At 46.6% G+C, this 26,568-nt stretch overlaps 1 protein-coding gene and 1 pseudogene across 1 annotated transcript; one reads left to right on the top strand and one right to left on the bottom strand.

Moving 5' to 3' along the window:
- Positions 1 to 8,722: 8,722 nt before the first annotated feature.
- Positions 8,723 to 9,291, bottom strand: LOC136511243 (probable purine permease 4; annotated as a pseudogene).
- A 12,889-nt stretch (positions 9,292 to 22,180) lies between these two features.
- LOC136513966 (probable purine permease 4) lies at positions 22,181 to 23,623 on the top strand. The gene has a single exon (XM_066507946.1). The coding sequence runs from the start codon at positions 22,271 to 22,273 to the stop codon at positions 23,378 to 23,380; it is 1,110 nt and encodes a 369-aa protein (XP_066364043.1). The 5' UTR covers positions 22,181 to 22,270; the 3' UTR covers positions 23,381 to 23,623.
- The last annotated feature ends 2,945 nt before the right edge of the window (positions 23,624 to 26,568 follow it).

The following is a 26,568-nucleotide window of genomic DNA, read 5'->3' as shown; positions in this document are numbered from 1 at the left end:
TCTTCTTTGGCCCCTTCCCCTTTTCCTATGCTATCAAGCGAGGAGGACGCCTCTCATCATCATCATCGGGACCACCCTCGACATTCTTGCAACGAGCCATATCTGACACTAAAAGGAACCACTGAACCTAAGAGAACTCACTGCCAAAAGATACAACTGTTGCTGACCACTAACACTTCCCCTAGATCACTATCGTCTGTCACTCAAGAGGCTTGGCCTTTGTTTCGTACTCGCGGGCTTGGCCCCAAGTTTATCTGCCACTGAAACACTGACAAGCAAACTCACTGCCCAAACTCGCTGCACAAGATAGACTAGGAAGTATATATAAGCAACATTATATACTAGAGGTGTGATGGTCCTTAGAAGAAGCAAGCAATTAGGTAAGTGAACAGATGGAATAGTTTGCTACCTTAGATCAAGTCTGGGACCTATGAAAGGATGAGACACCGAGCGTGGGGGGCACCACACAGGAATCGACAATGTCACTGCATAGAGATACGGCCAACTGAAAGGATCAAGCAATGAACTGGATGTGGTTTAGGCATTATAACAAACACCTAGCGAGCGACAAGGGAACTCACCTAGGGAATTATGGCAATTGGCCAAGGGAACGCCGAGGATGGGCTTACGTGTTCGCTGGAGTCAAGAGAATCAACGGTGAGGTCGATAGAAGGACCACGACGGCGGTGGCGATGACCCATGGCAGCTGAGGTTAGGGCACCGTGGTGGCGATGGAGGGGCGTGAGCATGGGTAGAGCAGTGGCCATAGTGGCTATGCTGTGCATGGGCATGTGGAAGGGCATCCGGAGTGACGTGGCGGTGGCGCTAAGGTTCAGGCGAATGTGGCAGCGCAACATGGGTGCGGTGGTGCGACGTGAGGGCGCGGGTGTGGTGTGGATGTGGTGGTGCGGCACGGGTGCGGTGATGCGAGGGCGTGGGCATGTGAGGGAGAAGAAGAAAAGGATGTGTGGGCCCCAACGTCAGACAGAGAAAATACATATCTATTTTGCTTTGATAGTTGCGGCCAGACGCATAGGTGAAAATGACCGACACTGCCCCCTCCCGGAGTCCAGTCAAGTACAAAGAGGTCTAGAGAGCCTCAAAACGTGACCGGACATGTCTGATTACCCTGGACCAGACGCAGCCCAGAGTCCGGTCATTCCTGTGTTCCAACTTGCCCTAACCTGACGCAGATTCAACTTGTCACCAGACATGGATGGAACACTATTCATTGTCCGGTCTTCTTCAGCACTTGCATCTCCTCCTGATGTACTGACCGGATGCTACCATGGGTGAGTCCAGTCCCTGCATCTGGTCCATCTTCCACAGTAGTTTCTTCTCCTTTCTACACGACACTTTCTCCTAATCAAGTCCCAACTTCGATAAAGACCAAAATAACCACAAATTGGGACAGATATGGGAGAGCTCTCTCAAACCCTCAATTTTTTTTCAAAATAATTTGCCTTTGGCTGTAATTCATTTTAGAAAAAAAGCAACAAAAGAGGTGAGGAGCAACATGTGGCCACCCAATAGGGTTTATAACCAATAGGAGCTTCAAATGCTCTCTCTATTTGTGGACGAACACAATGGATGCTCAAAACAATAACCGAAAAGAAATGACAAAGCAACACACATGCGTATACAATGCAATACTTAAAAGAAAAACTAGTTGCTCATCAAGTTTGATCCAAAGTTAAGCTTCTTCACACGCTTTTCGGCGGTTATCTTAACCATGTTAGACAAGCCCTAAGTGCATTACTAAAAATTAAACATGTTTTATATTACAATGCAATGCAAAGGACAACACAGGCTCCATTTTTTGTGAAGTTACTTAGATTAAGCACATTGAGCTCATTCCTTAACTGACAAAACGTAGCCTCATCTAGCGGTTTTGTAAAGACATCTGCCAATTGATCCTCGGTCCTTACACATTCTAGTGATATATTATTTTTAGCAACATGATCTCTAATAAAGTGATGACGGATATCTATATGCTTGGTGCGAGAGTGTTGAACTGAGTTATTAGCAAGTTTTACCATGCTTTTATTGTCACACAAGAGAGGTACTCTTTCTAGAACTACACTATAGTCTAGAAGAGTTTGCTTCATGTAAAGAATTTGTGCACAACAAGCACCCACGGCAATGTACTCCGCCTCGGTGGTGGACAAGGCCACACTATTTTGCTTCTTAGAGGTCCAAGACACTAGTGATCTACCAAGCAAATGGCACCCTCTAGATGTGCTTTTTCTATCAATTTTGCAGCCGGCATAATCCAAATTGGAATAGCCAACTAGTTGGAATCTAGCTCTTTTGGGATACCAAAGACCAATGCTTGGTGTGTGCTTAATGTACCTAAGGATTCTTTTAATGGCAACCAAGTGAGCCTCCTTAGGATTAGCTTGAAATCTAGCACATATACACACTAAACATGATATCAGGCCTAGATGCGGTCAAGTATACCAAGCTACCAATCATAGAATGGTAGAGAGTTTGATCAACCGATTTATCTCCCTCATCTAGGTCGATATGTCCATTAGATGGCATTGATGTCTTGATTGGCTCACATTCATCCATTTTAAACCTCTTGATAAGATCCTTGGTATATTTTTCTTGAGAGACGAAGATCTCTTCTCTCATTTGCTTGACTTAAAAACCAAGAAATAATGTAAGCTCTCCAATCATAGACATCTCGAACTCCTTCGACATCAATTCACCAAACTCTTTGCAATAGTCTTCATTTGATGAGCCAAATATGATATCATCAACATATACTTGACAAATGAAGATCTCTCCCTTAAGTTCTTGGTGAATAGTGTGGTGTCGACCTTTCCAATGGTGAAGTCCTTCTTAATTAGGAAATCTCGAAGGCGCTCATACCAAGCTCTTGGGGCTTACTTTAGCCCATATAGCGCCTTGGACAACCTATAAACATGATTAAGATATCTAGAGTCTGCAAATCCGAGAGGTTGATCAACATAGACTAGTTCATTTATGAAGCCATTTAAAAAAGCACTTTTAACATCTATTTGATATAATTTCATTTCATGATGAGATGCATATGCAAGAAGGATACGAATGGCTTCAAGTCTTGCAACCGGTGTAAAAGTCTCTCTAAAATCCAACCCTTCAACTTGAGAGAACCCCTTTGCAACTAGCCATACCTTGTTCCTCACAACGATGCCTTGATCATCTTGCTTGTTGCGGACACCCACTTTGTTCTAATGACTCTTGCATCTCGTGGTCGCTCTTCAAGTGTCCAAACTTCATTGCGGGTGAAGTTATTCAATTCTTCATGCATGACATTTATCCAATCCGGATCTTGAAGAGATTCTTCTACATTTTTAGGATCAATACAAGAAACAAACGAGTGATGTTCAATAAATGAAGCAATTTTTTTAGAGCGAGTCATTGCACCCTTTGAAGGACTCCCTATGATGAGATCTTGTGGATGTGCTTGTAGTAGAGGTGAATTTCTTCTATCAACCACTTGAGGAAGAGGTTGTGGAGCATCAACATCTTGAGCTTGTGCCACCATTTGATCATAGGAGACGTGAGTATCTTCATTTTCTACTCTCCCATCTTTATCATCATCTTGTGGCACATTTGATGAAGAGGATGGATCAATCACTTGTACATCATCTTTGGGCTTGATGTCTCCAACCGGAATGTTCTTCATGGCCTCCCTCAATGGTTCATCACCTACATCATCAAGATTCTCATGTGCTCCTTGGGAGCTATTAGATTCATCAAATTCCACATTATATATTTCTTGAACCAAGCCAGTGGCATGATTAAATACTCGATATGCTTTGGACTTTGATGAGTAACCAACAAGAAAACCAATATCACAACGTCTTTGGAACTTCCCTAGGCGTTGCCACTTCTTGTAGATGTAGCATTTGCAACCAAACACCCGGAAGAATGAGACGTCCGGCTTCTTCCAATTGAGAAACTCATAAGGGGTCTTGCTAAGAAACTTTTGGAGAAATAGGTGGTTGGATGCATAGAATGCGGTGTGGATAGCTTTCGCCCATAGATCTTGAGGTGTATTGTACTCATCAAGTATTGTTCTTGCAAGGGTGATTAGTGTCTGGTTCTTTCACTCTACTACACCATTTTATTGAGTGTAGGTTGCGGAGACCTCATGCTTAGTAGCAACTTTATCATAATATGCTTCAATATTTGTGTTGTCAAACTCTTTCTCGTTGTCACTTCTTCTTGAGCTTCACTTCAAATTTATTTTGTGCTCTCTTGGCAAACTTCTTGAAACATGCGGCCACTTCGGTCTTGTCATGAAGGAAGAACACCTAAGTGTATCTAGAGTAGTCATCAACTATCACAAGGCAATAGAGATTGCCTCCCAAACTCTTGTAAGTTGTTGGTCCAAATAGATCCATGTGGAGAAGCTCTAGTACTCTTGTTGACATGTAAGCTTTGGTTGGATGAGTGTTTGCAACTTGCTTCCAGCTTGACATGCACTACAAAGCTTGTCCTTTTCAAATTTTACATCCTTCAAACCTCTCACCAATTCATTTTTCATTAACTTCTTGAGTGAGCTCATCCCAACATGTGCAAGTCTTCTATGCCAAAGCCACTCAAGTGATGTTTTAGTGAATAAGCATGTCTTCAAGTTTGCATCTTTGGAGGTGAAATCCACTAGATATAGGTTGTTGTATCTAAAGCCCTTGAATATAACTTGATCATCATCTTTGTTTGACACAACCACTTCCTTCTCGGTGAACAAACATTGAAAACCAAGATCACACAATTAACCAACGGATAGCAAGTTGAAGCTCAATGAAGCAACATATAGCACATTTGATATTGATTGATCATTTGATATTGCAACTTTGCCCAACCATTGTACTTTGCCCTTTGAATTGTCACCAAATGTAATCATTTCTTGACCATCTACTTCTTCATCTAGTGAGGTGAACATACGAGGATCATCAGTCATATGTTGAGTACAACCACTATCAATAACCTAATGACTTCCACCGGTCTTGTAGTTCACCTACACACACAAGAGATCAAACTTGCTGTTTAGGGACCCAAACTTGATGAGGGCCCTTGACTTTCTCAACTAGTGACTTAGCAACCTAAATTTACTTAGGCCGATTCTTGTTGGGTGGACCCAAGAATATGACTTTCATCTTTCCACTAGAATCTTTTCTAAGCATGTAATGAGCATTGAAGGCAAAGGGTCTAGCATGCTTGAGCAAGGGTTGTGCTGGTGGAGTTTCACACTCATGAGCAAAGTTACCTTCTTATCCACACTCAAAGCATCTCTTTGGTTTAGGCTTTGACTTGTATTGTTGTTGATGTTGAACTTGAGCTTTATTCTCTTGATTTGCCAAGAACCCAATGCCACTTCTATCCATCTTCATCATAGTGTTCATAAGTAGCTCACTTTGGAGATATTGGCCTCTTGTGAACTTGCTCAAACTGGTCTTGAGATGCTCTTTCTCCAACTTAAGTTTCTTGTTTTCTTCTCTAAGTTCATCATGGTTCTTCTCCATCTTGAGTTTCTTGTTCTCTTCTCTAAGCACCTCATTCTCAAGTGTCATATCATGATTATTGTCAAGATTCTCTATCACAATTGTGTTGGTGGTTGATATCTTTTCAAGATCCTTCTTGAGCTTTTCATTTTCATTCTTGAGCTTGACATAATCATCATAGTTGTCAGATTCAACCACTTTCTTGCCTTTGCTACTAGAACCTTGCTCAATGCTCTCAACAATCAAGCCATCACATGATGTGGCTATATCAATCTTAACAACATTGTTGGTAGCATCATGTGTCTTATTTGGCAATAACTCATGAAAAAGAACAAGATTACCATGATTAATCTTGAGATTAGCGTACTCTTCTTTTAGCAAGTTGTAACTAGTGGTGAGTTCATTGTGTATCTCCTCAAGTTTATCATGTTTTTCTCTAAGCTCCCTTTTAGAGGTTTTGAGTTCCTTGAGTTTGGATGACACAATTTTGTTCTCTTCTCTAAGCTCATCATTAGCTTTTTCGGCTATGTCATACTTTGCTAAGAGTGAGTCATTCACAAGTTCTAGCTTCTCATTTTTAGCTTTTGTGTTTCTAATAATTTTAGTGTATTGGTTTAACAATTTCATAAGATCATCATAAGAAGGTGATTCAAATTCTTCATCACTATCACTACCATTCTTATCATCACTAGCATTGTCATCACCACCACTACCATCATCATTTTATACCTTTCATTCATCCTTGGCCATGAGGCATAGGTGTGTAGAAGATGATGATGATGGTGTCGGTGAAGGTAGTGAAGACCCAATTACAAGAGCGGCCACCTTCTCCTTCTCATTTTACTTTCATCATCGGATGAGCCACTTGATGATTCAATGTCCGTGAACCAATCACCAATAATATAGACCTTGCCATTCTTCTTCTTCTTGTGAAATTCCTTCTTCTTGTCATCTTTCTTCTTGTATGGCTTGTTCTTCTTCTTCTCAACATCATCATCACTTGAGTCATCTTTCTTGCCCTTGTACTTTTTCTTATACTTGTCTTTCTTGGGTTTGGGGCATTGATGAGCTAGATGACCAAGATCTCCACAATTGTAGCAATCCATTTCGAAGATGGGCTTCCTTCTACTACTAGTGAAGAATTTCTTCTTCTTGCCATTAAACTTGACACCATTCTTGTTTAGCTTCTTGAGCATCTTGGCGGTTCTTCTCACCATGAGAACAAGGCTTGCATCATTAATCGCATCATCACTTGAGGTACTTTCTTCTTGGTGGAAGAAGAGCCATCTTATGGAGTGATGTGCATGTACATCTCATGTGCATTGATCTTCCCTAATATTTGAGTTGGTGTAGCGGTGGAAAGATCGCCTTGATGAAGCACCATCACAATATGCCCATACTTGTCAATGGGGAGGACACTCAAGATCTTTCTCACAACATCGGATGGTTGCATTTGAGTGAGTCCAAGCCCATTGACCTCCTCTACAAGAACATTCAAGCATGAATACATTTCATTAGCACTTTCACTAGGAAGCATTTCAAATGAATTAAGCTTCTTCATCATGAGGTGATAGCGTTCCTCATGCTCACTCTCGGTTCTCTCATGGAGTGCAAAAATATTCGACCATAGTTGATGGACGTCTTTGTGGTTCCGCACATGGTTAAAGATATCCTTGCAAAGGCCTCTAAAAAAGTGTTTCTAGACTTTGCATTCCACTTCTCGTAGTGAATCTCATCACCTTGAAGGTTAGCGGGATCCCTAGGTGTTGGAAAACCTTGTGAGGTGGCTCTAAGCACTCCAACATCTAGAGCCTCTAGGTATGCCTTCATGCGAATTTTCCAATAAGGAAAGTCATCTCCCTCAAAGACGAGAGGGGGTCTATCCCTATGGGACATCTTGCTCTAGCCGGTTAAGCCTAATTCAAGGAGCATGAGGCTTTGATACCATTTGAAAGGATCAAGATGCCTAAGAAGGGGGGTGAATTGGACTTATTCTATTTTTTTTTGTAATAAGTAAGCCCTACACTTAGTCTATTTCACCCTCTTGTGCCTAGAAGTGTTTCTATTGTTCTACCACACAAAAATTTTGTACACTAGGTTTCAATTATACTCTAGCTTGGCAATTCTAAGAATGTAAAGATATGAATTGAATTGCTCAAATGTAAATGCTCAAAGTTAAGAGAAGGAGAGGAACGCGACGATGTTTTTCTGAGGTATCAGAGAGTCGCCACTCCCCACTAGTCCTCGTTGGAGCACCCACGTAAGGGTGTAGCTCCTCCTTGATCTACGCAAGAATCAAGTGCTCTCTACGGGCTGATTCTTTGACACTCCGTCGTGGTGAATCGTCCACAACCGCTCACAACACGACTTGGGTCATCCACAAGCTTCGCCAGATGATCACCAAGCTTCCAATCATCACCGAGCTGTCTAGGTGATGACGATCACCAAGAGTAATAAGCACAAACTCTCACATGACCAAGACAAGACTAATGAGAAAGGTGGATGCACACTTGCTACTCCCTATGCACTAATGAGGTCCTTAATCTTGGATTATCAAATCTCAATCACCCCACTAGGCTCTTGCTCTCCCTTGCACTCCAAAGGTATTTCTCAGCTGAACAAATGGGTAAGAGGGCTAAGTTGGACGAGTGGGGAAGTATTTATACTCCTCACTTCAAAACATACCCATTGGGGTCCAACTCAGCACATTTCGAGGTGATCGGACTCTGACCAGCGTCCGATTACCACTCATGACATGTCTGGTCAGCAATTTCCTTCTCTGGATGTTTACTGTTGTTGATCGGACATGGCCTCTAGTGTGTCAGGTCACAGCGTCTGATCCTTCATGAGTGCTGCTTGCTCTATAGTTGCACACACCTGCGCGTCCGATCCTGACTAGGAGCCAGCGTCCGGTCGATGAGTAAGCCCTAGCTGCACGAGCTAACGCTGACTGGACGCGGCACCTATGCATCTGGTCTAGCGTCTGGTCATCATCCAAGTCTCCATTCACCTCAAATTCTACCAACTTTGTGAACGGCAACGACTTCAACTGATCTATGAGCTGTCCTTGAGCTACCTAGTGCTAAGTTTGACAAGTGTGCATCACACCTAAACTATTAGATTCACCTAGGTCAAGCTACTAGTTCATACCCCCCTTAATAGTACGACCAAAGAAAAAACAAAGTCCTAAACTACTGGTCGTCGCTCCAAGTGTCTCTCTAACGTTAAACGACACTTAGAACTAGTCCGTCGCCCCGGGTGACGACGTAGCCGAGGACGTAGCACGACTGGCCGCCACCCTCGGGGGTCTCGCCGGAGTCCCCCAAGCGGAGCGCGAGGAGCACCGAGCTGAGCGTGAGGAGGAGGACGACGTTGAGGTTCACGAAGGTGATCGGGTGGCGGACGATGACGACGGCGAAGACGAGCGTGAAGGCGAGCTGCATGGACAGCAGCAGCGATGATATGGACATGGGCAGGAACGAGGAGCTGTACGAGAACAGCAGGTTGTTGACGCCCATGAGGGCGCCGATGCCCAGGCAGACGGCGAGGAACCTCCGGGAGAACCACAGGAACGGCGCGGCGCGGCGGCGGGACGGCCGGAGGCGAAGAACACGGCGGGGACAAGCAGCGGGAACCCGACCGACTACACCAGCGTGACGATCCACCGGTTCTGGCCGCCGTGCGCGAAGTAGTACCGGGACAGAAGGCTCGCCGCGACTGAACCCACCAGCAGCGCCGCGTAGTTCGCCGCCAGGAGGGCTATCCGACGGCGGCGCGCGCTGGTGATCGCCATTGCAGATAATGGCTCGTCGCGGAGGCGTAAGCAATGATGGCAGCGGCGGCGGCAGCAGCGGTGTTGGTTGTAAGTGGGGCGATTTGCTCGATGACGATGAGAACGAATGAGATCGAGATTTTGGAGGAAACAAAGACTCTATATATATGGTAAACGGCCTAGTTTACTGGACAAAATGTGGATGGATCGGTTATCTCCTGGGAGATATCGAAAATGGATGAATCTGTAGTGAGTTTCCGTGCGAGAATTTTGGGCTTTCAGTTGCTACTAATGCTCGTTCAACGACGTCCTTATTTCCGGCGGCTTCCCGTCTGTCCCCGAACATACAAGGCAGTTTACATCATAAGTATAAGATGTATCCAATCCATTTCTACTTTTTTATGAACACTATTATGCTCCCTACGTTTCAGAACGTATTACGTTTTTATCCCAAGTTAAACTTCTATACTCCATAAATATATCATCATATCAGCGTATTACGTTTCAGAACGTATTACGTATTTCTTTAACCATGTTTAAAGAGAAAAATATATCATATCTACTACATCAAATTAGTTCCATTAAATCGCCATAAATATATCTTAACAGTGTATTTATTGAGTAACGCAGATGTCAATGTATTTTTTTGTGATTTTTTGTTAAAGTTAAAAGTAGTTTGCCTAAGGAAAAAAATTAAAACCACCTACATTTTGTTAGATCATATGGAAGCTCATCGAAGATTTACCTCGCGTCGTGAGACACTCATGAAGAACAAAGACTGTATGATTGGTGTTTGTTGCCCTTCCATCTCTTCTTGAGGTGCCTCTCAAGGATTAGCGGTACATTTCTAGAGGCTGCTCGGTTCTAAATTGAGTCGCCTCTAGAAAAGCTCTCGTTGCTAAAAATCAATTCTGTAGTTGTGAACCATGCCGAGATGATTAGAAATCAGTAATTTCCTTACCTGACATCTTGCTGGAACGAGCCAATTTTTCTATCACTCGATCCTCATTGGCTAGTTGGAAAAAAATCTTTCTTTGGTTTGCTTCTGAATTTTGTTCATATTACGAAACATGACCTAGTATGGGCATCTGTCCAGGTGTATCTGTGTACTAACATAATTGACAGAGAGACAGATATAAGACCTCTGACTCTCAGGGGGAAAAAATGAACATCAAGGTGATAAACAAACAAGTGTAGAATTGGAGATTTGTTGGTGTTGGTGTACTTGTAGGCTCAAAGAGACTTGCACGTCACACCAGTCACCGGCTCACCGGTAGGATGCGGTGATGCGCGGTCGCGGCACCAGGCCATGAGGGGCGAGCGAAAGCCGCGACGTGAGAAAGTGAATCATTCGGCAGGGAGAGCAATTGATTTGCAGGCAGGTGACTTTTGGGCTTCTGAGCTTGTGTTGCCTGCTTGAGTCCACAACTCCACGTCCAGTAGCGGGCTCGCGGCTTGCTGGCCTTTCGCCTGTGCCTTAGCCATACTGTCTACTTGCAAATGAAACAAGATATGTATTCTCTCTCTCTCTCTCTTTTGAGACGGAAGCTTTTATTAAATCAAAAGTGCAGTGCACTGAGTTATACACAGACTTTGAAACACTCCGAGATGCATGTATTCTCTTGCGGGATGGGATGCATTTGCCAGGGTCAACTTTTAAATTTTACCAGGGTCTAAACTGGCACGAAAACAGAGGATACTATAGGTCATCGGGTCAGCCAACCCTGACACGCTATGTCCAACAGTTTTCAAAATAAAATTGGTAAATTAATGAGTTTTACGAATGACTAACAAAAGTTGGGAGCATATTTGTTGGGTTTCTCCAAGAGTTTCTGAAATTTTGCTCCTAAAATATAGAAGACAATTTTGTATTAGAAATCCCTGACCGCTTTTAAATCGCTCTAGTCATTTTTATACTTTATTTATTTCTTATATATTTGCATTCGGAACCCTATCCTACTCTCTATTCTTTGTCGTGTCCTCCACCTCCGTATTGGTCGATGCATACGCATGCATATAAATCCGCGCAATGGGGTCCCTTTCCCAAGTACGAAAAATTGAGACTTGAGATAGGGTATTGTTGGAGAGTAGTTTTTTCAATCTTGCCAAAAAAAATCAAGATTGGGAGTGGATTTTTGAAACTCTTGGAGATACAATGTATATTCACCGCCCCGTGAGTTATAAATTTGTGCCAAATGGGTCTAAAACTCAAATTTAGATGCAACTTTATGGCCCATGTCTGGAGAAGATGTAGGGATGTGAATGGGCCTACAGTGATGGCTATAACAAGAATGTGGTGGCGAGGAGGAGGGGGTGCCGCTATGGCGCTATTCATGTGGTGGCAACTACAAGCTTAGATTGTGCAAGACTAGCTATAAGCAAATATATGATGAGCCAAGAAAAGGAAGAAGGATTATATCAACAGAGGTAGTCGTGGATGAGTTTCGCGGATGGTGGAGCATGGGATGGTCATAGAAAGTTCAAAGGTATTTCTGTGATTTTTTTTTAACCAAAAAAAGACGGCCAATTTTTTAACGCCAGTATGTACGGTGATTTTGTAGATTGGTAGGGTGGGATAGGTGTTTTTATTTCTCTTTTTCATGTGTAGACTGATTAGAGCTTAGAACTAAGAAGATCAGGTGGATGGAAATAATATATTCCATCTGTTCTATAAATCGAGTTAAACTTGTGACGCGTACATCAACGGTGACTGTTATTTTGGGACCGAAGGAGTAGCACTTGGTAGTACTGATCGATGTGAGTTCTCTCTCGTCTCCCAAAAAATAAATTGAAAAACAAATTTTAAGTGCTGCCACTCGATGGAAATATGCAATAATGGTAGTGGCAATCGTAGCCACAAATCGATCAGACCCTTCACTCAATCGCCATCACTATCCATTAAATCACTAATTAGAGCATGCGCCATGGATCGACAAATAATATAATGTCATATATAGTCATAGGGATAAACATGGATGCCGCACATATGATATATATAGCCAGTTTGAAAGGGATATCGCCGTACGTACCCTCGTTAGGATTTAGGAAGTAGACTGAGCGAAGTCTGATTGCACGCATCCGTCGATCATGACCCGTTCGCGTGCCTTTAAACCCGGCTTAATACGCTTTTTTTTATTCAGAACAGTGTTTTTTCTCGTAAATTCCTCCACATTCATTCAGATTCCTCCAAAATTCCTCAAGCGAACGGGGCCCATGTGATTTCCATTTGCAGCAGATGACCGTGCCATATATAAATATAACTACTGATGGCCGACAACCTTTTGGATCGTGTGATCATCTATCCACATCCACATATCTGCAGCGGTACAGCAACTTCATATCATGAGCGATGAGGACGCCAATCATATGGGCAACTGATCAACACCGTCATATATATCCCTGATCGAGCTATATATATACATAGTTACATACAGCCACATTTCTGTTCTGTACAGCCAAATGGTTACAAGTACAATTTTGAATTTTTATGTGCTAAGATTACATTGCGCTAGTTATTGCAGAGCACCAGGATGTAGCAAAGTTCCAAACTGGGACAGCTAGCAGCTACTGGACACCAAGTTCTGATCAGAATTGACCAGTAAACCATCTGAAAGAGTAGGATTAGGGAATACTCAATGATTACTATGTTGGATCAGCGTTTACATATATAGGCAATGTGGGAGGCCAGGCAGGCCCACACGCCATATTACATTCCAACACTCCCCCGCAGTCTGAACTGGGAGCACCAGGAACATTAAGACTGGACCTAAACTCCGTAAACACGGACGTCGGCAAACCCTTGGTGAAGATGTCGGCGTACTGAGACGAAGTGGGAACGTGCAGGACGCGGACTTCACCGAGGGCGACTCATTCTCTAACGAAGTGCAGGTCGATCACAATATGCTTGGTTTGCTGATGCTGAACCGGGTTGGTGGACGGAGTGGGCAGCGAAGCTCTATCAGAAGTTGGCGCAACCAGCAGGCTTCAGCGACTCCATTCGCGACTGCTCGATACTCTGCCTCTGCACTGGACCGAGACACTGTAGGCTGACGCTTGGACGACCAGGAGATGAGATTGTCCCCGAGAAACACTGCATAACCCGAGGTGGATTTGCGTGTGTCAGGACAGCCCGCCTAATCTGCATCGGTGTAGACAGTGAGATCAGCTGGAGAGGTCCGGTGGAGGTGTAGACCGAGATCCAATGTACCTTGAAGGTACCGGAGAATGCGCTTCAGAGCGCTCAAATGAGGTTCCCGTGGGTCATGCATGTACAGGCAGACCTGCTGAACAGCATACGCAATGTCTGGTCTTGTGAAGGTGAGGTACTGAAGAGCCCCGGCAAGACTGCGATACTGACTCGGATCAGCGACTGAAACACCATCAGCAAAAAGCTTGGAGTGAGTGTCCACAAGAGTGCTGCTCGGCTTGTAGTGACTCATACCGGCACGGTCCAGAATGTCCAGCATGTACTGTCTCTGAGAGAGAAATAAACTGTCACCTTTGCGCTAAACACTGACACCTAGAAAATGGTGAAGAGGCCCCATGTCTGTCATGGAGAATTCCTGGCGAAGTGCTGCGATAATCCGATGGAGGAGACTCGGAGACGACACAATGAGAACAATATCATCAACATAGTGTAAAAGAAAAGCCATGTCAGCACCTTTGCAGTAGATGAACAACGACGTGTCAGACTTGGCCTCAACAAACCCGAGTGAGGTAATGTGAGAGGCGAAGCGACTGTGCCAGGCGCGAGGAGCTTGCTTCAACCCATAGAGTGACTTGTTCAGGTGACAGACATAATTGGGCTTGGAAGAGTCGACAAACCCAGTTGGTTGTGCGCAGTAGACTGTCTCAGTCAAAGTGCCATGGAGAAATGCATTCTTCACATCAAGCTGGTGAATCGGCCAGGAGCGAGACAGTGCCAAAGTGAGTACCATCCGGATGGTCGCTGGCTTGACAACTGGACTGAATGTCTCATCATAATCAATGCCCGGACGCTGTGTGAAACCACGAAGCACCCACCGGGCTTTGTAGCGGTCAAGAGAGCCATCTGACTTGAACTTGTGACGAAAAAACCCACTTGCCGGTGACAAGGTTGACGCCAGGAGGGCTAGGCACCAAGGTCCAGGTGTCGTTTGCGGCGTTGAACTCGGCCTGCATAGCAAGATGCCAGGCCAGATCCGAAAGAGCGGCACGGACGGACGAAGGTACTGGAGTGGTAGACGAAGCCGTCATGTGGAGATTAAGGTGATCCACGGGTTGCCGAAAACCGTCCTTGCCACGGGTGCGCATGCTGTGCGTATTAGTGACAGGAACGATCACCTCCGTGGTCGTGGTGGTGGTGCGGCCGGTGGTACAGCCGGCGCCGCTGGCAACAACCTGGAACGCTGAGTCCGCAGGGGCAGCAGCACCAGCCGGACCGTTGGTAGGGGCGCCAGCTGAGGGGGCCACGGTAGCACCGGACATATGGGGCGCTGAGTCCGAAGGGGCAGCAGCACCAGCCGGACCCGCCGGGGCAGCAGCACCAGCCGGACCGGTGGTAGGGGCACCAGGGGTCCCAGGTGCGGCATCCATACCGCCAGGGAGACGAGTACCTGCAGGCACAGCTCTTGGCCACATAGGCGAAGAGGAATCATCAGCATCATCCAATAGCTTCGGGAAAATGACCGGTGTACAAAATGACCGTACTAGTTTCGGGAAGTTACAGAGTAACAAAGAGATGACTTCCATTCCATGTACCTCACCAATAAAACTCACATTATTCATATCACTCTCTGGCTCTCCTAGAGCTGCTAACTGAACTTATTTCCGGACGAAGACAATAGTAGCTATTGACGTGTCAGATCGTGTGTAAGACTTACGCTTCATCGTTCCATAGCAAAAACTAGGTCAACAGGCTGATCATTGAAGCCATTATTTCAGCATGCTGTTCTCATGAAGGACGCAGCTTTTGTCTTTTGACCGGTCCAGCTCCTTCTCTAGCGTCGTCCAGTAGTGTGAAGTACCTCGATCGAGCCGTTATCGACAAGTGTCCACATCCACACCATCGGCAACAAAACTAGGCCACTAAACTATGAACGTTTTGAGGGCGTTTATTTATTTTTTTCATGTATTTTTTTTTCTGATATTATGAGTGCTAGCTTCCCGGCGGTCTAGCCCTGAGCTATATAGCTTATATAGGATTTTTGCCAATATATGGAAGGATGAGAAAGCAAAAGAAGTCATGTGTTAGTAAGGAAACAAGAGTTAGGCTCTTTGAGTGCCCTGATGCCAGAACTGTGAAAGAGCCTACCATGCATGAGAGTAAGGACCTAACTTGCTAGGTCGTCACTGTCTCTCTATCTCATACATACTATGCAGCTACACAACTGGTGGATCAATTATGTAGAAAATCTAACACATTGACTTCACTGTGCAATCTTTTATTGTTTGTGGTAAGTATATATATAGACGGTTGGTAAGCAATCTTTTATTGTTATCTGTTACTCGCTGAACTGAAGGTGGCATATAAGTTTAGCTATAGCTCCCAGCAGCAACTCTGAACTAATGGAGATGCTTAGAACATATACTCCCATTAGATAGTATAATAAACATTGATTAACTGGTACATAGTTTTTTTTTACTGATTTGGCAGTAAGTCAAGAGGAAAAAGAGAACAGCAATATCTTCATGAAGAATTGAAGATATAGCTCGGGCACAAAATTCTACGATTATTGGAAATAGCACAAGGTGGGGCTTAATATTTGAAATTACTATTGGCTCCATTTCTTTTTATAAGGTGTATTAGGATTTTAGAAATCCTCTTAAATTATACTTTGCTTGACCATTAATTTTTCTAACAGTATGTCATCAAATATACGACCAAACCAATATTTTACAAAAGACATGTAAAATAAGAATCTAAAGATCCATCTTTTGTGCACTAAACATCACGCATATTTGAATTCATAGATAACTTTACACCCCAGAATTGAATTGGAGGGTTTACTTTTTCGGTCCACTGTATTGTAGATACAATACTATATTAAATTATCATAACTTTAACCAAATCTAAATAATAATGGTAATAACAATGATTACAACGATGATATAAAATCCACTATTTTTTTAATAAGCGGCACCGGCCTTGGGCGTGGCCTTCATGGAGGCCAACGTGGGGAGCCTTGGTTCGAACCCTGGACCAGTAGCTCCACCCGTGGAGACTTTGCCAGCTGCTCTAGGCACTCTTCCCATAGAGTTGAGCGTAGCTCGGTTGTTTAGGTTTGCATTGAAAACCTATCCATCTAGATTCAAATCCTCGACTTTAAATAGATGCTTGCATTTTGCTCAATTGATAGGCAATGTGCCCATCGACAGAAAAGCGTTGGCGACTTTACGGAGTTCGAGATCAGTCTTTCGGATGTGCACATAGGATAGAGTGAGTTTGTGTGTATGTGAATTGTGATTAAAAAAATAAATCCACTACGATTAAGTGTAAACATGCTTATATTTTGGGACAAGGCAATATTTTGCGGTTGCCACAGCAAGTGTTGACGCCTCCGTACGTCCCTAGCTCGCTCTTTACACAAAGCCACGCAAAATTCATACAGTTCGTGTCGCCTAATAAGTCTTTAATTTGAGAAATAACACTAAGTATACGTACGTGCCACTCCGCCAGGTCTCCAGCCTCTAGCTAGAAGCTTTCCGCCCATGCCAACAACGACGTCGCACTCCACATCCTCAGTACAGTACTCCTCACTCCTCGGCAGCACGAGGATATCAGTCACGGCTACAAACGCGTGTACCGATCGATACACAGCGATCTCCCTGACGAAACTAGTGCCGATCAATAGCAACGCTTGTTAACCGTACCGAAAAATGGTATCGCCGATCGTGTCTTTCCAAGCATCTTCCTCCTCTCGATTTCTTGCAATTCTCAATCAGCCAAATCCAAACGGCAACGAAAGCACACTAGCAACTGACGATGAATGTGTGTCACTACGTAGTGCTGCTGGCAATGGAAGCCTAGCCGGCGATCGAGCTGCCTATCAGGACACGATCAAAACACGCTCGAAGCGTGTCCGACTGGATGCGTGCACAATGCCACAGAGCGTATCTATCTATCCACCCCGGCCGGCGTGCAGCGCAGTGCATGCTTTTGCCAGGCCGTGCATATGCCGTGTGATGTGATGGCTTGCATGGCTGACGCGCGCACAAGCACAGCGGCACGGCGTCGACGTGGAGGCGCTCGGCGCGCGTGGCCCGGCCGCCCCCACCCGCCTGCGCGAGCTCGGCGCTGGCCTCCCACGCTCCGCACGTACGGCGTGCATGCACCGGGACAATGCCTCGCCGCGCCGCGCGTCCGGATGAGCACGGCCGCTCGCGACGCCGCGCGCTTGCTTGCGGCTAGGGGTCCCCCCCTCCGATCGATGGCGACGACGATGAATGCATGATCTGTGGCAATCTTTTCACTTCTTTTTTCTTTAATGAACATTTTGCAAGTTTGCGCGACCGTGGCTCCAGAGTCCAGACTCCCGTCCGGTGTGCTCGATCCGATCCTACGGATGGGTGGTCACGACTATCTTGGCCCCATGTTTGGAGCTTTTCAGGTATCGTACGCGTTTGTCCACTTTGTCTTGGGGTGATCCCACACTGAACGCGATGGTGCGTTGCACAAACTTGCGTGAGCTCTAGCCTAGCTAGAGAGGGTGTAGTGTGGAGAAACAGGTGGGGGTTGTGTGAGGGCAGGAGGATGGTCATTTCTCTACTAGCAACATATGAATTTGGTACAGTATTCATGAATCGTTCGCAGAAGAATGTTTTTTAGGAACTTCGTAGAAGAATGTTTGATATAGAGGATGGTAAAATCAAAGATTATTTGGTACTTATACGATAATTTAAAACGATAGATGGCAATCTAGACTTATCTGTTGTTCGCTTCGCTAAAAAGTCATGGCTGAAAATACTATTCGTAACACAAGCGAACAGGGCCTATATATTTTAGCGCTCATGTTTATCGGCTTATCAGTACTCTTATATATGAAAAAGCTTCTTAAAATATTTTTTGTGAATAAATAAATTATTTATTTGTGCTAAAGAAAGTATGTGACCCTTCAAAAAAAATTAGATGTTATTTTTCAAGAACATGACTTCACATGTATTTCATTAAGAGAGTAACGAAAGAACGGTTTACACGACGTAGCTATGAGAGAAGCCATAGCGCAGCTTAAAGAACCACACAGGCAGTGGTTAAAGAAGCGTGGTAGGGAGAAGGCCCTCCGCCACAACCTAACCGACAGGACCTGTAAGAAAAATAACAACGCAGAGGCTGCCAATAGGGGAGATAAAGCCGTGGTGATAAAGCATCCACTAAAAAGAGACGATCACGGTGGCAAAGTATTCGCCCGAACAAGATCAACAAGCAGCACGGCGGCAAAGCATCCGCCAAAGACCATGTGGCAAAGTATTCGCAAGAGGGGAGAGATATCGACAACAAAGTATTCGCCTAGGCAGCAACGACGACAAAGCATTCACCGAGAAGAGTGCAAGCGGCCAAGTGTCCGCAGCAACACCAAACATCTGAGCTGGATAGACCAAAGCGAAGGAAGAGTTGATGCACACGCAAGCACAACACAGCCAGGAGCAACTCCGAGAGAGGCGGGACGGCGACAAAAGTGCTCCAACGAAGCCTCCAAGAAGGGGTTGGCAACCACAGATGCCAACAATGGTGCACGAAGAGCACGAGAAAGACTTTCGTCGCCTGCGACGAACAGAAACTTCAACAGCGCCGTCAAGAAGGTAGATGGCACAATTTGTACCATCGTTGCCGGCCCGAAGCAAAGACGTCGGGCAGAGTTTTCACCAAAAAAATGTTCGCTGGACCGGCCGACCCGACACCGGCCACCGCTAGTCGCCTTGAATGCACTGGAGAGGCAGAGACAAATTTGGCAGCCATCCGGCCACGACCAGCAGCCATCCGGCCTCCAAATCTGGCAGCCCTGGGGTAGGCCAACCATGGCCTGGCTAGCTAGGGCCCAGCTAGGCCACCAACGCCGTCGGGAGTAGCCAGGCTGCTGCCGGACTTGGCTGCCATCCTCCGGTCGGCGCGGGCGGACAGGCGGCCTAGCTAGGTCGCCGGCCTCGTTAGGCACTGCTAGACGCCGAGGGGCATAGGCCGCCCGTCCGCTGTCGTTGAGGAGGAGCGGTTGGGCCACAGGCTAGGCGCATCTAGTGCAAGATCCCCCCTAGGCGGCCCGGATCTGGACGGTCGGCCGCCACTGGAGGCAGGCGCGCGGCCCCAGAGTCGCCTCCGGCCGTCCGAATGAAGCCACCGCCGGCCATCGTCAAGGAGGAGGTTGGGTGGGCGGATGGCCGGACGCGGCTAGCAGACGCTAGATCCAGCCCTAGAGGCCTGGATCCCGTTCGTCGCTGGAGTTGAAGACGTGGGAGGGGGGGGGGAGCGAGGGGAAGAGGGGAAAGGTGCGGACGGGTGCCTTTTTTCTTGGTCCACCGCGGGCCACCACAGCCGCACGTTGTAGGGTAGTGACGGCGTCCGGAGAGGAGGGCTTTGAATTTGACCATAGCAAGTTGTTGAAGCAGTAGCGTGTTTGTGCCATGGAAACATCTTATGTTCCTCTGTTTCCACAACTCCCAAGCTACCAGGGTGAACAGGGTGTCTACACCACGCTTGTTGTATCGGCTCCAAACGCTCTCCACCAGTCGAGGATTGTGGTAAGGCTGGCTGCTCCTTGTGGCACGTTTTGTCCTAACGCCGCAAGGATGTCCCATCAAACTTATTTGAAGAACAAGTAGGAGACAATGATGTGGTCGATGGTTCCTGACTCCTGGTCGTACAGGACTCGTTTGCTCGGAACCTGTGCCTACGTCGACCTTTTCTATTTTTTCTAACCACAAGTACATTGTGTACACTCTTGTCGAACAGAGGGCACGGTAAAATTCCAGAACAATATGACACTTCCATTCCTTTTTGTGCTTTGCGAAGTTCAACTTCCGATTCTGCACTTGTGCAAGCATGCATGTGCCAGCAGGCAATGTCGATCTGTAAAAGAGAACAGCTAGAGCCATGGTTCCAATTTCTGCCTTTGTGTAAGCAAACTTCCCTCTCAGACACCGCAAGGACGCCATGGTTTTCTCATCTCGGGTTTCCGGCACATGCTTACACTTACACCCGTCGCACAAAACACAGCACGTGAACGTTTGGCGAGCCGCCATCTCATGCTCTTTCCTGCTCTGCATAATTGCATGCATGCATGTAATTTAATAACCCCTCTTGGAAATAGATAGAAGACAATCCGGACGAGCAAACAAATCGAGAAAGAAAGCATGATTTCCATCCCGTTTTGCATTGCATGCATCCACCCAATTTTAATTTTTTCCCTTTCCGATTCCAACCCAAGCACAATCTCTCCACCGCCCCAAGTTGAAACAAAATCATCCAATTTCAAACGAGTTAAATGGCCGGTCATGAATGAATTCCATATGGCATGTGCGTAGCGGCTAGCCGGCTAGCTACTACCATAAATCGTTCAATTTTGACTGAAATTATGGCATGCGCTATACTAAAGATTGGTCGATTTGATCTCTACTATACCTTGAAGCTTGAGCAGTAGCACTATATGAATGCGCTACTCGATCCGTTTTGAAACCATCTTGCAGAATGCAGATAGCTTAGACACGGCGATTATATTCAATGCATGGACTGCTTTGTCATCATATAGATATTCTACTCTACCTAGTAGCTATAAGAATTATTGACTTTGCAGTTATTTTCTCGTATTAAATGCTTTGCCTCTTTTAAATCTAGCTAGTTTAGCAATATTGGATTCAAACAAACGATTGTATAGGATCCAAATAAATTTGTACTTACTCCGTAATTGGGGTGATACATCCTTAATGTCGAATCAAGAAGGAAGATCTTGGATAGGCACATACCAAAAGGAAATTCAGGCATGGGTTCTTCTACATCCAGAGTGAGTTTTTTTTTTAAAGTGCAATGCAGCTGCTCATGAGTTAGAGCATCTCCAAGAGTTCCTCTATTAATCCCTTATAAGCTAAAATTATTAAGGTTTACTATGTAACAAAAATCATCCTCCAACTATTCATCATCCTATATCTGGTGGTATCCTAAATTATCCTCTCTCATCTCATATTGTCCAACCTATATTATTTGAGATAAATGTAAGTGTTGGAGAAGAGAAATATTTAGAAAGGACGATTTTTTGTGAGAATGTATCCCATATGAAGATTTATTAGGAAAAAATAAATTTAGGAGAACTTCTGGAGATGTTCTTATAGCTTAGCTCAATTAGCAAGGAGATCAAAGCATTGTGGAGCTGTGGATACATAGTAGTGATCCTTCTTGTGTAAGCGAACTCATGGCATGTGAATAAAATTTCATAATTAGAAAAAAAACTTGTCTAACAACTACTCCCTACGTTCCAAAATAGATGACATTTTTTTGCTTTTATTAAATATCATGTTTTGACCATTTGTCTTATTCAATTTTTTTGTGCAAATACTAAAATAAACTAGTCATTATGAAAGTATCTCTAATGATAAAATAAGCTGTAACAAAATAAATAATATTTATATAAAAATTTTAAATAAGACGAACAGTCAAGATGTAAAGTCAAAAACGTCATGTATTTTGGGATGAGGGGAGTAGTGCATTATTTCCTTTTTTCCCACAAAAGAGAAAAGGTAACTGAAAATCAAATATGGCCAAGTCACGTGCTCGGGGAAAAAAATGCTTACAATTACAAGGAAAGAGCATTGTCATGTTCGCTTGACTGATAAACCATGCCTGAAAGTACCGTTGGCTGATTTGTTGTGAAAAAAAATACTATTCTAACTGGGCTATGCATCGGTCCTATCTATATATTCCCCCAATACCCTGCCTCGACTGTCTATCTCCTCTCATCATCGCGCAAAATCCACGCGCAGCCGCGACGTCGCCCACCGCCGCCATCCGACCCTCCTCCTCGACGAGTCGTCTCCGACAATGGCAACAGCCGCGGGTGGAACCATCGCCAGTCCGACGGCTTCGGCGTCACGCCGTCGGCTGCTGCTCCTGACGGCGAACTACGCCGCGCTGCTGGTGGGGTCCGTCGCGTCGAGCCTGCTGTCCAGGTTCTACTTCGCGCACGGCGGGCGCAACCGGTGGGTGGTGACGCTGGTGCAGTCGGCGGGCTTCCCGCTGCTGGTCATCTCCGTGTTCTTCGCCGGCCGCCCTGCCGTCGCGCCGCGCCCGTTCACGTGGTTCTCGAGGCGGTTCCTCACGGTATGCCTCGTCATCGGCGCGCTCATGGGCGCCAACAACCTGCTCTTCTCGTACAGCACGTCGTTCCTGCCGGTGTCGACGTCGTCGCTGCTGTTGTCGACGCAGCTGGCGTTCACGCTCGTGCTGGCAGCCATCATCGTCCGCCACCCGCTCACCTTCGTGAACCTCAATGCCGTCGTCCTCCTGACCATCAGCTCCGTGCTCCTGGCGCTCCGCTCGGGGGACTCCGGCGAGAACCCCGAGGGGGGCAGCGCGGCGCACTACTTCGTCGGATACGTGGTCACGCTGGGCGCCGCGGGGCTGTTCGCCGCGTACCTGCCCGTCATGGAGCTCCTGTACCGCCAGGCCGTGTCCGGCGGGTTCGTCCTGGCCGTGGAGGTGCAGGCAGTGATGCAGGCCATGGCCTCGCTGGTGGCGGCGATCGGGCTGGCGGCGAAGGGCGGCCTGGACTGGGAGGTGGCGCGTTGGAAGGGCTCGGCGGCGCTGTACTGGGCCGTGGTGTCGACGCTGGTGCTGACGTGGCAGGCGTGCTTCATGGGCACGGCGGGCGTGATCTACCTGACGTCGTCGCTCCACAGCGGCGTGTGCATGACCGCCGTGCTCACGGCGAACGTGCTGGGCGGCGTCGTTGTGTTCGGCGACCCGTTCGGTGCCGAGAAGGGCATCGCCACCGCGCTCTGCGCCTGGGGCCTCGCCTCCTACCTCTACGGCGAGTACACCAAGAAGAAGAAGGAGGTGGCCGTCGCCGACCCGTCCGCTGCCGAAGCCGACAGCGTCCGGAAGAGCCTCACAGCAGGCGGTGGCCCCGAAGACGAGCTTGAAGCCGTCTGAAAACAAACAAACTAAAGGCCACAGGGGCATGAACCGTGTGATCAGGGAAGAAGCAAGAATTGCAACTGAAAAGGGTGTAGGTGCAGTGGTTGAGTCATGTTAGATCGATGGAGTAGGACATGAAGGGCCGGGTGTACAAGTAACCCAACTTGTAACTGATGGCCAGCTCTTGTGGCTGCTAGCTAGTAGCTACAGTACAAGCTAGTGAGGTTTGACTGGTTTAAATGATCGGGGTTTAGTGTAGTATGGATGGGTGGAATACATGATGTAAAAATACTTGGCCAAACGGGCCGCCCGGCACGGCCAGGCACGATAGGTTAGCCGTACCGTGCTTATTAGTGCCGTCGTACCGAAATACCGATCCAGACACGGCACTATAAGTGTTAGGCGTACAGTGTCGTGCCACTGAGCACGGTGGCACTGCAGTGCTTGTGCCGGCACGGGCACTAAAGTGCCTGACCCCCAACTGGCTCAAAATGAACACAATACTCTATAAAAATTGAGATAGACAAGCAGATATGTCACTTTATTTATTGAATTAAGATCAAACCTACAATAAACAGCACATAACTTCATTCCACGGCACAGATAATAGAAACACAGGCAGCGATAATAAAATAACAATTTATAGGGAGCTTTAGTGCAATGACTGCCTCATTAAAAACATGTCTAGGTAAAACTCACTCTTGTGAGAAACCCTAGGGAAAAAGAGTACAACCTAGCTTCAATTATAAAGTTCATTGTCCTTACATCAAAGTCCAGTCCATAATATTATAGTCCCATTACATAAAATGATAATTAATCAAGATAAAGTTCTTCAAATGCTTCTTCAAGCTCCTTGTCCTTCACCATGTGTTGCAGCCTTGCTTCTGCAGCCTCCCAATCTTTGATGTAGGTCAGCATCTCCACCATTTCAGGCTTTAGCTTCCTCCGCCGCTCCTCGATGATTCCGCCAGTCATACTAAAAGTGGATTATGAAGATATGGTGGACACAGAAACAGTTAAAACATCTTTAGCCATGATTGACAACATTGGATATATGAGTTTGTGCTGATGCCACCAGTTCAAGATGTTAAAATCATCATCTAACTGGTTCACAGTATCACAGTCCAAGTAAGAAATGAGTTCAGAAACATTAGAAGCTAAAGAACTGGCAGCCTGCGGTAGGACAGTTGCAGAGGTATCTCTAGCCATGCTTAGAGTAGCAACTAGAGGATGCATACCACCAGCAGAACCACAAATGATCACTACAGGAAACTGGCTCTTTGCCGACTACAATTTTCTTTGCCAACTGTTTTTTTTCGACACTCGGCAAAGAGGTCCCTTTGCCAACTGGAATTTCCTGCAGTCGGCAAAGCAGGATTTGCCGACTGCCTGGCTTTGCCGACTGCCAGGTAGTTGGCAAAGAATTGCAGTCGGCAAAGGCAGGCCATGGTTGACGCCATCCACACCGTCACCTTTGCCGACTGCCACTCCGTCAGCAGTCGGCAAAGGCGCAGGCTTTGCCAACTGCCATCCTCCCTGGCAGTCGGCAAAGAATTTTTATTTTTTTTTATTTTCGATCCCAGTTTTTTGTGTTGTCTTGATACAGTAAGTACATGATATATTCCAAGTTTGGGATCATTTTGATTTATTTTGCTATATTCCGTAGATTTTTTCTGTTTCTTTGATTTTTTCCGGCAGCTCCAGATTTGAACTGCAGGTACATGAAATAATGGAATCCGGCCATTCAGAAAATGATATTCATGATGTTTGGAGCATGTTGAGGCCGTGTGCGGGGCCTCGCGTGAAATTTCGACCGTGTTGGTGTCGGAACACGCCGAGCCACGCGCGTGAAAAGTGTTTTTAAATTTTATAAAATCGAAACGGAGTCCGAAAATGACGAAACTTGACGACGTGTCTTGTCATCGCATGCGGAGGCTGTGGTAAAAATTTGAGAAAGTTTCGAGCAAGTGGCGACGTCGGGTGGCTAAAACCTGGACATCTCCAGGAGATGTCCAGGTTTTAGCCACCCGACGTCGCCACTTGCTCGAAACTTTCTCAAATTTTTACCACAGCCTCCGCATGCGATGACAAGACACGTCGTCAAGTTTCGTCATTTTCGGACTCCGTTTCGATTTTATAAAATTTAAAAACACTTTTCACGCGCGTGGCTCGGCGTGTTCCGACACCAACACGGTTGAAATTTCACGCGAGGCCCCGCACACGGCCTCAACATACTCCAAACATCATGAATATCATTTTCTGAATCGCCGGATTCCATTATTTCATGTACCTGCAGTTCAAATCTGGAGCTGCTAGAAAAAATCAAAGAAACAGAAAAAATCAATGGAATATAGCAAAATAAATCAAAATGACCCCAAACTTGGAATATATCATGTACTTACTGTAGCAAGGCAACACAAAAAACCTGGGATCGAAAATCGAAAAAAAAATTAATTCTTTGCCGACTGCCATCAGTGGCAGTTGGCAAAGAGCCTTTGCCGACTGCCAGGGAGGATGGCAGTCGGCAAAGAATTTCTGAGAAAAAAATCAAAAATAACCTTTGCCGACTGCCAGGGAGCAGAGCAGTCGGCAAAGTATTTTTAAAAAAAATTAAAAAAAATAATTTTTTGAAAAAAAAAATAATAGACCTTTGCCGACTGCGTCACATGCTGGCAGTCGGCAAAGGGAAAAAAATAAAAAAAAAGAAAACATCGCCTTATCCGCTCGGCCCGCCCTCCCCTCCCAAAAATCCCGCCCGCCTGCCCCAAATAACCCGCTCGCCCGCCGCCGCCACCCAGGCCGCCCCCGCCGTCGACGCCGTCGCCCGGCCGGCCGCCGGCGCATCCCCCCCCGCGCCCCTCCCCTCCCTCTCTCCCACGCCGGCGGATCCCCTCCTCCTCCTCCCCCGGCCGCGCGGCGCCCTCCCCGGCGCCCGCGCCCTCCTCGGCCTCGCCCCGCCGCCCCCTCTTCCCCCGCTCCGTCCGGGCCCCCCCCGGGCGCGCGGCCCCCGTCCCCCCCCCCCCCCCCACTCGCGCTGGTCGACCTCCCGCGCGCCGGCCATCCTCGGCGGCGCCCCCCTCCCCCGCGCTCCTTCCCCCCCCCCGCTTAGGGCCACCCCCGCGGCGCGTCCCCCCCCCGCTGGCCCCTCCCGGCGCGGCCCCCCGCCCAGGCCCCTCACCGGCGCGGCCTGCCCGATCGGCCCG

This window comes from Miscanthus floridulus, chromosome 16 (assembly GCF_019320115.1).
Source record: "Miscanthus floridulus cultivar M001 chromosome 16, ASM1932011v1, whole genome shotgun sequence".
Classification (NCBI taxonomy): Eukaryota; Viridiplantae; Streptophyta; class Magnoliopsida; order Poales; family Poaceae; genus Miscanthus; species Miscanthus floridulus.
This window is presented reverse-complemented; position numbering and strand designations above follow the sequence as displayed.